This window comes from Ictidomys tridecemlineatus, chromosome 6 (genome assembly GCF_052094955.1).
Source record: "Ictidomys tridecemlineatus isolate mIctTri1 chromosome 6, mIctTri1.hap1, whole genome shotgun sequence".
In the NCBI taxonomy this organism is placed as follows: Eukaryota; Metazoa; Chordata; class Mammalia; order Rodentia; family Sciuridae; genus Ictidomys; species Ictidomys tridecemlineatus.
In genome coordinates this window covers 56,005,193-56,018,144 of record NC_135482.1, presented here as the reverse complement: position 1 = coordinate 56,018,144, position 12,952 = coordinate 56,005,193, and the positions used below count along the sequence as shown (strand labels likewise).

At 42.1% G+C, this 12,952-nt stretch overlaps 1 protein-coding gene across 6 annotated transcripts in view; it reads left to right on the top strand.

The window, feature by feature from the left end:
- The first annotated feature begins 2,478 nt into the window (after positions 1 to 2,478).
- Kif5a (kinesin family member 5A) overlaps positions 2,479 to 12,952 on the top strand; it is a 35,277-nt gene continuing 24,803 nt past the window's right edge. For 4 of the 6 annotated variants that reach the window (XM_040280422.2, XM_040280419.2, XM_040280420.2 and 1 more), the window contains exon 1: positions 2,479 to 3,043. In XM_040280422.2, coding sequence (XP_040136356.1) covers positions 2,915 to 3,043 — 129 coding nt within the window. In that variant the 5' untranslated portion in view covers positions 2,479 to 2,914. The remainder of the gene's footprint in view (positions 3,044 to 12,952) is intronic. The other 2 variants (XM_005335682.5, XM_040280421.2) reach the window with 1 other exon arrangement.

Genomic DNA, 12,952 nt, shown 5'->3' with positions numbered 1-12,952 from the left:
CACCCCGCTACCACACCCCTAGAGACGGTGGGATTGGCGAGAGCGAGGCCAAGCAATGAGGTAATGGCGAAGATCGTCGCCTAGAATTGTGGGATATGTAGTCCTGGCTCTCTGGAGCTTGGGTGGGGAATGCACCTAAGGGAGCTATTTCGTTCAACTTATTTCATTTAATTTTTACATCAAGTCTGGGAAAGAACTGTTTTAATTCCCGTATTGGACTCCTAGGAATTAGTGACGAGATAAAATCAAGTAGTCATGTCGTGAGAGCTTCAAAAAACAATAGTAATAAGTAAAATTTAGTTAAGGCTTAGCATGTTTGGAATGGAAAAGTTAAGCAGTCTTCTTAAGTTAGGACTGTTATATAAAATACAGGACATCTAGTTAAATTTGAATTTCAGATAAAAACTAGTATTGGTGTTTTGTTTGGTTTTGCTCTGTTTTGTCCAATATTTGAGACACATAAAATTGCTTACCTAAAATTCAAATTTAACTAGATAAATTGCTTTTGTTTTTGTTTTTCAAGTTTGGAAATCCTATCTAAAGTTCACAAATGGATAAATGATGGTTCGGAGTCTGTCTAAATGCTCTCTATCCTCTTGATCATTTCATTAATAGTTCCCAGACTTCTGAATTTCACAGTTCAATAAAATTAAAACAACATACCTTTCTTAAGGTTACACATAGTGAAGCTATATTTTTAATTTACCAGGTAAATATATTACAAATAGAAAACCTACAAGATACCATTGCTACTATTACTTGGTAGAAAAGTAAAAGGACAAATTCTTAGAGTAAAAGTCCTTTGAGACTCAACAAATCCAGCTTTATGTGAAACTCACTACATTGTTCTTTGGGGTTCAGACACACCCATTGAACTTTTCTTTGACTAGTGACACCTTATGGACTGGCATTTTGCAGCTCCTTTGCTAAGGATGCCACCTTATAGCCCCTGATGGCCTGAAGTTGGGATGTTTCCTGAGTTTGCAGGATGCTGCAACTCAGAAATATTGCCAAACCAAATGACTGGAGAGTTCCTGAGTTTGGAACTCATTGTGTTCTCTCCTGGCTCTTCCCCAAGCCTCTGCCTTCAGACTACTGCTTTCTTATTCAGTTGCTTCTGCTGGCCCCCCTTCCTTCATTTTCCTTAAGATTTAAAGTGGGTTAGAATGTAGGTCTAATATGGGTAACCTCCTCATTTGAGTGGGTTTTTTTGGGGGGAGGGGTACTCAGGATTGAACTCAGGGGCACTCAACCACTGGGCCACATCCCCAGCTCTATTTTGATTTTATTTGGAGACAGAATCTGAGTTACTTATCACCTCACTTTTGCTGAGGCTGGCTTTGAACTTGTAATCATCCTGCCTCAGCCTCCCAAGCTGCTGGGATTACAGGTGTGTTCCACTGTGCCCAGGCCTTAGTAGAGTTAGGTCCTATCTGACCAGGCCATTAGCCTCTTACCCTTGTTCCATAATGTCTTAAGTGACTGTAGATATTGACCAATTTCTAAACAGAACCTACATTTCTTCCTCCCTTCTCCCATCATGCTGCTCCTCTCCTTCGCCAAGAGTCTCAACTTCTGCAATCCACTTCTGTGTTGGCTAAAAGAGGCCTGTGATGTGGATAAAAATCAATTTGGGCAGCTTCTGGATAAAAAGCAATTTGGCCAGCTCCTGGATGGTTCCGCTCAGGAGCTGCAGCAGGAGTCTGACCCAAGTGCAGGAAGGACAAGGAACCTCTGGGTGTTTTGTTTTGTTGTTTCCAGAGAAAGGGGAGAAGCAGTGAAGAAAAGGGATGGGGTGTTGGATAAGGACCCATTGGGTAGGATCCCTACCCCCTACCCAATGGTAACTTCGACTAGAAACAAACATTCACATTAGGTGCCTAAGCCTACTTGAAACACAAATGCAGATGTTTGCCCTAAAGATTCTGTCAAAGTCCCTCTAGCCTTACCCACTCTCAACACCATCCCCCTATTCTTGCCCACCTCCATCCTAGTCCCAACCTATGAGGCAAAAATGAAAATTTGGTCTGCTTTTAAATTCTGATAGTCCAGAATGGGAGTTTGTCTTGCCTCAACCTGGGGACCTGGTGTGTATGTTGGGAAGAGAAAAGAGTGCACTTTTGGATGTAGAAGGGGAAGGAAGAAACAGATCCTCCTTTGACGCTTGCATATGACAATGGGATCTGGATACCCATTTCCACAGGGGTTCAGACAGTTGTCTTTGAAAGCTGAATGGGTTTGGAGTTCAGCTTTTGTGCGTCTGTGGGAGGGGAACGAGAAGAAATGTGTTCCCAGATTGGAGAGAGTACTGCAATGAGGCTGGGGGATGCACTGAAATAAAAGGACTGGAAGTCTTGTGGACCTTCTTCCCTAGACAGGCAACAGGCCCACCTCAGCCCCCCCCCCCGCCTCATCCCTCCCGGGAGGTGGAGTCTGAGGGAAGAACAAACAGGTCGGGGGTGTGGGGGTGGGATGCTGTGAGCTAGTCCGGTCGGGAAAGGGTGAGGGCAAGGTTATCTTCTGGCATTTGGGGCGGGAGAAGAAGGCCAGAGTGAGGCCAGGCCCCACCTTTCGGTGGTCCAAGACAAGCAGATTGCCCCCTACGAAGGAAGCCCCGCCTTCACTGCTCGGTCGCGCCCCGCCCAGGCCCGCAGCGCGGCTGCAGCGCGAGGGGCGGAGAGGCAGTGCACCGAGAGAGGACCCGACGCCCAGGTTGCGTGCATCTCAGAGCTGCAGTAGACTAAACCGCTCCCCGGCCCTGCTCCGCCGCCTCGTCCGGGCGCCCCAGCTGCTCTCTCGGCCCCAGCGATCGAGCACCTGTCCTCCGTCTTGGTCTCAGCTGAGCGACCCCTCCTTCGGAGCACACACCATTCCTGCAGCCTGAGAAGTGCCCCAGCTCTACTTGTCGACCACCATGGCGGAGACTAACAACGAATGCAGCATCAAGGTTCTCTGCCGATTTCGGCCCCTGAACCAGGCGGAGATTCTGCGGGGAGACAAGTTCATCCCCATTTTCCAAGGGGACGACAGCGTCGTTATCGGAGTGAGTGCTGCTACCGTACGGAATTAGGGGAGGGGCGGGAGGCTGAATCTTCCCCCCCTAGAATCTTAGCCTTTGCTTGTCACTCTGTGCTCCATCCCCGCCGCTCAATCACCATCCTATTCGCCGCAGCCCCTCCTTTTTCTCCCCTGCATCAGGATGGCTGGGTGTGGCCTGGCCAGGCCTGCAGCCAAGTCTCTGCAGAGTGGGAGGGGGCCCCTTCCCCATCAGTAGACCCTACTCTCCGTGGCTGGGAGCAGCCACATCCCCACCCCTTGGAACCAGTCCCGTGTTTTTCTGATGTTTTCTCTCTCCCCCAGAGAAAGCGCATTTTTCCTTTGTTATTGGCTTAGGTCTTTACCCCCACATCCTAGGAAGGGAGGGAGAAGATAGTGCATGGGCTAAAAGGGAGATGGGTAGTCCAGGTTTTCTGTGGAGGTATTAATGGGAGTGGGCTCTAGGTCCAAGCCCTCCATTTTCCCCTAAAGTAGTTACGTCTGTACTTAGAGGATTGAGGTCTGATGAAGGGTTTTATGGGAAAGAAATATATTGATGCCACACCCAGTTTCGGGGAAGCCTCTGGAATTCTAAGGACCTATCTGCCTTTCCATCCCAGGTACAGTAGGAAGAGGATTTCAGACTTCCCAACTGTACTCCCTAAATAAACATATCCAAACCCTGAGATTGTAATGCATACTTGCTTATTCATCCTTGCTTTTGATCCAATAAAAAGTAGCAGTTGACCTCTACCTCATCATGACAGCCCTTACCCATGGAGGAGATCTTAAGAAGGAGAATAGTATTTATTTTTTACTTATTACTCAATGTAGAGTATTAAATCTTCAAAAAACACTCTAAAGTAGTATTGATATTTCCATTTTACAGATGAGGAGATTGAGGCCAAAAGAAGTTGAATGACGTTCTCAAGGTCATGCTGAGAATCCATAGATCTGAATCCAAGTTTGTGAATCACACCTTTTCCTTCATATCATATTGCCTTCCCGCATTTCCATTCTGGACCTTCTTCTGTGGCCCAAACGGAGTTTCTAGGCTTTACCCACTCCACCTTTCCCAGGCTGTGTGGGTACTGAAGAGGCCTGGGGTCAAATCCTGTAGGGCTTGGGGGTGCTGGGCTAGGAAAGTATTGCCAATTTAAGAAGGAGGGGCATGTATGAGGACAATCTTCAAGGTCAGGGGTGCTTCTTATGTATCTTTGATTCATAGCGCTTGACACAAAGCACCTGGAAACATGCCGTTAAAGGAATGAGGGAAAAAAGGGAAGGATGCCTGGGCCTTCTGAGTCAGTAATAGGAGTTTCATACACAGGCTTTAGGGAAGGCCCCAAGCTCCCACCCCCAGCCCGTCACCACCCGCACCCACTCTCTGAACTCCAGTGGTGCTTTTGCCTTGTCATGTATGTTTATAGATATGTATGTGAGTGTGTGTGTAAGAATATATGTTTGACATAAGAAGAGGACCTCTGTTTCTTTTGCCTCAAGGACCTCAGGCCTTGTAGTCCGATCAGTCAAGTTTGGCCAGTTTAAAAGAAAGCCCATATCAACCCTTGGGGGCCCCCTCTCTAAGTAGCCAGAACAACAGGCCATGGGAGTTGGAGCTTGGGGTCTGCTTGAGATATTAAGGCTGATAAACAGGAGCTGGCTGTCATGACAAGCAAATCCACAAAAGGTTTCTACTTTAAGTGTGACTTCCTTGTTTTGGAAGGATTTTCCAGTAAGTCTGAGGTGACTCCTTTAGGCTGTTTGGGCTATCTTGATGTGTGGGATAAGTTAGACGTGTTGAGAGGAGGGATTGAGGTATTGATCTGTCCAGTCAGTCCAGCAAAACAGGAGAGACCCTGTTGGAGATGGGATAGAGGAGAGATGGAGAGAAGCCAAGGCCCCTGCTGATTTAGATTCTATCTTAGCTCCACAGCCAATGTTTTCTTGTCTATTCTGCCTGATATCTGTGGGTATGTACCTTTGTCTCACTCTGTATCTTCTCTTGCCTTGGCCTTCCTGTCAGTCTCTCACTTAAGATAAATGTTTGCAGGGGGCCATTTTGTCTCAGGCAATATCCCTGGAGCTTTCCTTTTAGGACTTACTATTAATTCTTCATTCAGGGGACAGGGCTATAGGAGTCATAATTGTTTTTTTGGCACTGGAGATTTAACCCAGGATGCTTTACCCACTGAGCTACATCCCCAGACTTTTTCATTTAATTTTATTTTTTTTAAATTTTGAGACAGAGTCTCACTAAATTGCTGAGGTCCTCACCTCAGCTATTTAGTTGCTGAGGCTGGCCTTGAACTTGTGATCCTTCTGTTTCAGCCTCTCAAATTGCTGGGATTACAGACATACACCACTGTGCCTGGCAGGAGACATAGTTTTGAGGTCCTTGAGGGTCCCAACGAGGGAATGATATCTCCTACCTTTTTTCCTCTCCTGATCCCTTTTGGGCCCAGTGTGTGGAGAACTGTCTGAGGAACAGTGGAGGAAGCTGTTTCAGGATGTCTGGGAAGGTGAGGGAAGACTGAAAGAAAGAAAAAAGCAGAGCTCTGCTTTTTCCTGTGACAGCTTTTCCCTTCACCTCTGCTGCACTGCGGCTGGCTTGGGCTTTGGAGGCCCTTATGTTCTTGGGCTTTGTTCTCTTTGCAGAAGGTAGAAGGATAAGTTGGAGAGAGAGCTGTGTGCGCCCTATTTTCCTGCATACCTCTGACTTCTCCAAGGAATCTGGGGGCTGTGGGTAGCCAAAGTTAATGGCCTAAGTCATAGTGGTAGGATATCTGGGTCGCAATGTGGAATATGTCTTGCTTTGCTTTTTGTACACTTAGAATCCAGTGTGCCTTTTTCACTGAACCCATTTAAGTATTTCGTTCATTCTCTGCATTGTTTTTTTCTCATCAGTATCCCAGTGCTTAACTGCCTGGGTTGCTGTATCCATGCCAGGTCTGGAGCAGATGACATCGAGAACACACACAATTACACTCCCTCTCTGTCTCCTGCATTCAAGTGTCCACAGATTACCCACCTACAGTCTCCCAGAAGTTAAGAGGGTTCTTAAAGATGCAAGAAACCAGGACCATCAAGTACCTTGTTTAGAAAAGCTAGACTGGACCTGCAGGATTAGTGGAACAGAATTTGCTTGGTTTAGGGTGGCCTTGGATTCCTTTGATATCTGAAAAGTGTGGGGGAGTCTCATTAAGGAAAATGGAGAGGGGAAGTAATGATCACTGTGGCCAGTGTCTCTCTAGCATTTCCATAGCAACAATCCCCAAGGGTGTCACCATGGAAATCGAGGCTGCTGCTTCAAGTTTGGGTTCTACCAAGTATTTTATTGAGAGTTGAACAGCTTGGTCATCTTTGGGCCCCTGATCTTAGGTCCCCCATTAGCTTTAATCAATACACATGATGAAAAACTATAGCACTCTGCTGGACCTTTCCTGCACAAATGGACAAGGAGACAACAAGAAAGCTTGGAGTGGGTTAAAGGCAAACAGAGCCCAGATTGACAAAGAAGAGAGGCCCTCTGGAGAAGGCTATGAGGAATGCCAAGCCTACAGGGCTGGAAGAGATATCTGTCTCAGGGGTATTCCTAAAAGGTGGAGAGAATCCCAGAGTATTTCTAATGGAACCAGTCTTTTGGTCTCTGACACCATGCCAACTTGCAGGGCATTCGATTACTTAGAGGGGAAGAGGGTGAGGGTCGCCCTCTGAAAGGATGGGTGGGAGAAATGCATATTTCTGAAAATGGGGTTGAGATTGGAAAAAGGGAGTGATGAAAGCCTTAGTTCCATCTGGAAATACTTGGGGGAAATGCCCAAAAGGAAGGAGAATGAAAAGCCATGATAAGGATCTTATGCAGGGTTGACATTGTGGTTCTCTGATCACTTTGGGTGTGGGTCTGGAATCAGATTGCTTGAGTTTAAAACTGTGCCCTACCATTTCTCAAGTATGTGAAAGTGGGCAGACTAACTAACCTCAGTGTTCTCATCTGTAAAATGGGATAATAGTAGCACTTGCTTCCTAGGATTATTGTGATCATTAAATTAACTAATACATATAAATGTATTTTTTTATATTTTTAGTTGTAGATGGATACAACACCTTCATTTTGTTTATTTAGGTTTTTTTATGTGGTGCTAGGGATCAAACCTAGTGACTCACCCATGCTAGGCAATCACTGTACCACTGAGCCTCAACCCCAGCCCAACATATAAATTTCTTAACACAGTGACAGACACAGAATAAGTAAACTCTCAATAAGAGTTAGATGTTAAGCCCAGCGTGGTGATGTGTATTTGTAGTCTTAACTCTTCAAGAAATGAAGGTCAGAAAATTATTTGAGACCAGCCTGGACAACATAGTGAGACCCTGTCTCAAAGAAAAAAAAAGTTGGGTGGGAAGTTAGGTGTTATTTTTATTTATGCTGTCTCCCTCCAAGCCAAAAATTGGAAAGTGGTTAACACTTTTCCCTCTTACAGGTAGTTTTATCTAACCTCCAGGTCCATAGTATCTTCTTTTTTTCTTCATAAGCATCCATGTTTATTTGACATATTTTTATGAAGAGTGTCCTGTGTGCCAGGGTCTTTGGGGATTTGGAAGGAATTTCTGCCTTCAAGAAACTCTGGGTCTAGGTGGTGATCTGCAATCTCCGAAATGGCCTGGGCAGAGGCGGAGAGAAGGAAATAAGAAATGGTCTTTTCTGAGCTGGACACAGTGCCTCACATCTGTAATTCCAGCAATTTGGGAGGCTGAGGCAGGAGGATCGCAAGTTGGAGACCAGCCTCAGTGACTTAGTGAGGCCCTAAGCAATTTAGCGTGTCTTTGTCTCAAAATTTAAAAAACAAAAACAAAAACTTGCTAGCTATGTGTATGTTCCTCTATATTCTGATAAGGAATCCCCACCATATACTACAGTTTGATTCAGAGTAATAATGAAAGATGTAAATAAGAGTGGTTAATCTAGAGGCAGAAAAAGTAGAAAACCACTGGCATAATTATTCTTATGAAAAGAGTAGAAAAATAATTCATCTTGAGAGTAATCCTTAGAAAATTAAAAGAAACTTATACTTTAACAGGAATAAATATTTTATTTTTTTAAAGAGAGGAGAGAGAGAGAGAGAGAGAGAGAGAGAGAGAGAGAGAGAGAGAGAGAGAGAATTTTTTAATATGCACTTATTTTTTTTAGTTTTTCGCGGACACAACATCTTTGTTTGTATGTGGTGCTGAGGATCGAACCCGGGACGCACGCATGCCAGGCGAGCGCACTACCGTTTGAGCCACATCCCCAGCCCCAGGAATAAATATTTAAAAAAAAATTTTTTTTTAGTTGTAGATGGACACAATACCTTTGTTTTGTTTATTTATTTTATTATGTGGTGCTGAGGATCTAACCCAGTGCCTCACATATGTTAGGCGAGCGCTCTACCACTGAGCACAACCCCAGCCCCAGGAAAAAATATTTTGAAGAAGAAAGGCTAGCTTTGGAATTTAAAGACCCAACAAAGAGAAGAGAGGTAGCTAGAAGTCTCTCTAGAACCCCTCAAATTACAAGATATTTCACATGTCTTTTCCTGCTCATGAGATTATTAAATGCACCTATTTTTAGTTCTTGGGTTTTTTGTTTGTTTGTTTTTGTCCTCACAGGTCTGAGAACCCCATCTTTCTTCCCTCTCTGCTCTATTCCTTCTTCCTAGCCTTGGCTAAGAATAAAGAGTTCCTTAGGCAATAATTGGCTTCAGCATTTGGAGAGCACCCTCCATTTTAATGCATCCATGGAGCAAGTTTTCTGGAATCCTACAACTGGGAATGTTTTGAGTGAGTGTGTGTGTGTAGATGTGGGTGTTAGTGCCCATGTTCCCAGGAGGAAAGAAGGGTGAGGCAAGGCTGGCTTGTGAGTTATATTTAATCCCCTTTGGATGGATGCCTGACTTCATGAAGCATGGATAGAGATCATTGATGGAGAAAAGATAAGTGTCATTGGCCTGAGATATACATATTTTGTTTGTTTTTGGTTCTTGGCCACTGAGTGGGAGAAACATTGAGGTACATTACAATTATAGAAGAAACTAAAAACTACCCAAAATCTTATCACTCTAAGTAATTTGATTGTTTTTTTCCTGTATATATACATTAATTTTAATAAAATTGTATCACAAACTATGTATATGTGTGTATGTGTATATATGTATATATATATGCATATATATACTCACACACACATGTAATTAAAAGCATTTTTTGGTGCTGGGAATTGAACCCAGGTCTTTGTCCATGTTAATCGTGCACTCTAACCACTAAGCTATACACCCAGCCCTATGTATTTGTTGTTTGTTTTTTAAATTTATTCACTTATTCTAGTTTGTTATACATGACAGCAGAATGCATTTCATAGTACACATATAAATTACAATTTTTCATTTCTCTGGTTGTACACAAAGTAGAGTCATACCATTCGTGTCTTCATGCATGTACTTAGGGTAATGATGTCCATTTCATTCCACCATCTTTCCTACCCCCATACCCTCTCCCTTCCCCTCCCTCCCCATTTCCCTCATGTTCCCTCCCACCCCCATTATGGATCAGCAGCTACATATCATAGAAAACATTCAGCCTTTGGTTTTTTGGAATTGGCTTACTTCACATAGTAGATATTCTTCAACTCCATCCATTTACTTGCAAATGCCATGATTTTATTCTCTTTTAATGCTGAGTAATATTCCATTTAATATTATTCCATTCAATAATATTCTATTCAAATGTGTATATGTACCACATTTTCTTTATCCATTCATCTGTTGAAGGGCATCTAGGTTGGTTCCATAGCTTAGCTATTGTGAATTGTGTTGCTATAAACATTGATGTGGCTACATCACTATAGCTGTTTTTAAGTCCTTTGGGTATAAACCGAGGAGTGGGATAGCTGGGTCAAATGGTGGTTCCATTCCAAGTTTTCCAAGGAATCTCCATACTGTTTTCCAGGTTGGTTGCATCAATTTGCAGTGCCACCAGCAATGTATGAGTGTGCCTTTTCCCCTACATCCTTACCAACACTTTTTGTTTGTATTCTTTTTATACAAACATGTATTTTTAGTTGTAATTGGACATGTAACTTAATTTTATTTGTTTTTATTTTTATGTGGTTCCGGGAATTGAACCTAGTGCCTCACACATGCTAGGCAAGCGCTCTACCACTGAGCCACAACCCCAGCTCTGTTGTTTGTATTATTAATAGCTACCATTCTGACTTGAGTGAGATGAAATCTTAGAGAAGTTTTTTAAAAATATTTTTTTAGTTGTAGATGGACACAATATCTTTATTTTTATTTATTTATTTTTATGTAGTGCTGAGCATCGGACCTAGGGCCTCACATATGTGAGGCAACTCTCTACCACTGAGCTACAACCTCAGACCTAGAGTAGTTTTGATTTGCATTTCTCTAATTGCTAGAGATGTTGAATAATTTTTCATAAATTTGTTGATTTGATTTATATATCATCTTCTGAGAAGTGTCTGTTCAGTTCCTTTGCGCATTTATTGATTGGGTTATTTGGTTGTTTGGTACAGTTTTTGAGGTCTTTGTATATCCTAAAGATTGGTACTCTATCTGATGTGTGTGTGGTAAAAATTTGCTCCCATCCTGTAGGCTCTCTCTTCACCTCACTGATTGTTTCTTTTGCTGAGAAGAAGCTTTTCAATTCATCCCATTTATTGATTCTTGATTTTATTTATTGTAATATATATATATATATATATATATATATATATATATATATATATATATATATATATATATATGAATCGTGTTAAGGAAGTCAGGGCCTAATTCAACATGATAAAGATTTGGGCCTACTTTTTCTTCTATTGGGCCAGGGTGTCAGCCCTATGTATTTTTTGTAATCCATTTTCTCCACTAATAAATTAAAATGAGTAAAATGACTATTTTACTCATTATAATTTTTTTTTTTTTAACTATCCCAGTCAATGTAAGGGAAACTTCCATGCATGGGGCTTGGGCAGGAGCCACCTTTGGGGAAAAGAGTCAATGGAGGGGCTTTATTTGACCTTCTTGGGATGGAAATATTGTAGTGGCCACACTACATTTTGTGGAAGTTGAAAGCCCCGGGATTGCAAGCAGGCATAATACTTGCAACAGATCATTTTGTCACAGTAGTACTTCTAGACAAGCTGGTACAGGGAAGGCTCAATGATTCCGTCTCGCAGGCAAAGGACCAGGTGCAGTATGAACTCTTTGGATATTGTAATCTGAGAGAGTGCAGCCATCCTCCAGCTGTTTGCCCGCAAATATCAGACATTGCTGATGCCTTCCTTGTCTTGCATTTTGGCTTTGACATTCTCAGTGGTGTCACTTCGACCTTGAGGGTGATGGTCTTGCCCATCATGGTTTTCACAAAGATCTGCATCTCTGCATCTGCAGCTCTGGAGCCTCATTGAAGAGAAAGAGCTCATTACAATTTTCTTATACAATTTTTTTATGATACTAGGGATTAAATCCAGGGCCTCACACATGCTAGGCAAGTGATCTACTGTTGAGCCACATTCCCAATCCTGTTAAATCTTTTTAAGTAATTTTATTTATTACTTTACAATTTTTTTATCTCAGCAGTTTATTTATTTCTATTATTTATTAATTTTTCTATTATTAATGCTATTATTATTTTTTTATTTTCTCTATTTTTGTAGTACTAGGGATTGAACTCAAGGGCACTCTATCACTGAGCTACATCCCCAGTCCTTTTTATTTTTTATTTAGAAATAGGGTCTTGCTAAGTTGCCTAGATTGGCTTTAAACTTGGGATCCTCCTGCCTCAGCCTCTGGAGTTGCTGGGATTACAGGAATGTGACACCATGCCTGGATTATAATTTTTTTTTTTTTAAAGAGTGAGAGAGAATTTTAATATTTATTTTTTAGTATTTGGCGGACACAACATTTTTGTCCGTATGTGGTGCTGAGGATCGAACCCGGGTCGCACGCATGCCAGGTGAGCGCACTACCGCTTGAGCCACATCCCCAGCCCTGGATTATAATTTTTAATTTAATTTTTGAATGTTTCATATTCCTAGGTGATAAAATTTAAATGACAGAGAAAGATAGTCAATGAAAAGTCATTCTTCTTGCTATCTTCTTCCCTGGCCACCTTTCAGAAGGTAGTTGTTGCCAGGCACCGTGATGTGCCTGTAATCCCAGGGAGGCTGAGGCAAGAGGATTACAAGTTTGAGGCCAGCCTCAGCAATTTAGTAAGACTTTGTCTCAAAATAAAAAATAAAAAAGGCTCAGTGGTAAAGCAACCCTGAATTCAATTTCCAGTACAAAAAAAAGGAAGATAACTGTCACCAGTTTCTATGGACTCTTCTAAAACTACTATACATTTGTACTTTTTTTTTTTTTTTACACAGATGACAGCATACTATATCTACCATTCTGTGCCTTGCTTTTTTTTCTTTTTAACTCACTGTTGAGTCTTGGAGATCTTTCCATATCAACACATAAAGGTCCAATTCATTCTTTTTCTTAAAATTTATTTTTTAGTTATAGTTTGACAGAATACCTTTATTTTATTGATTTATTTTTATGTGGTGTTGAGGATTGAACCTAGGGCCTCGCATATGCTAGGGAAGCACTCCACTGCTGAGCCACAACCCCAGCCCAATTCATTCTTTTTAACATCTGTATAATTGTTGCAGAGACACACCATAATTTATTTAAACAGCTCCTTATTGATATTGATTTATTTTGGGGGGTACCAGGGATTGAACCTAGGGGCATTTAAGCTCCGAGCCACATCCCTAGCCCTTTAAAAAAAAAAATATATATATATATATATATATATATATATATTTTAGTTGTAGATGGACACAGTACCTTTATTTATTTTTATGTGGTGCTGAGGA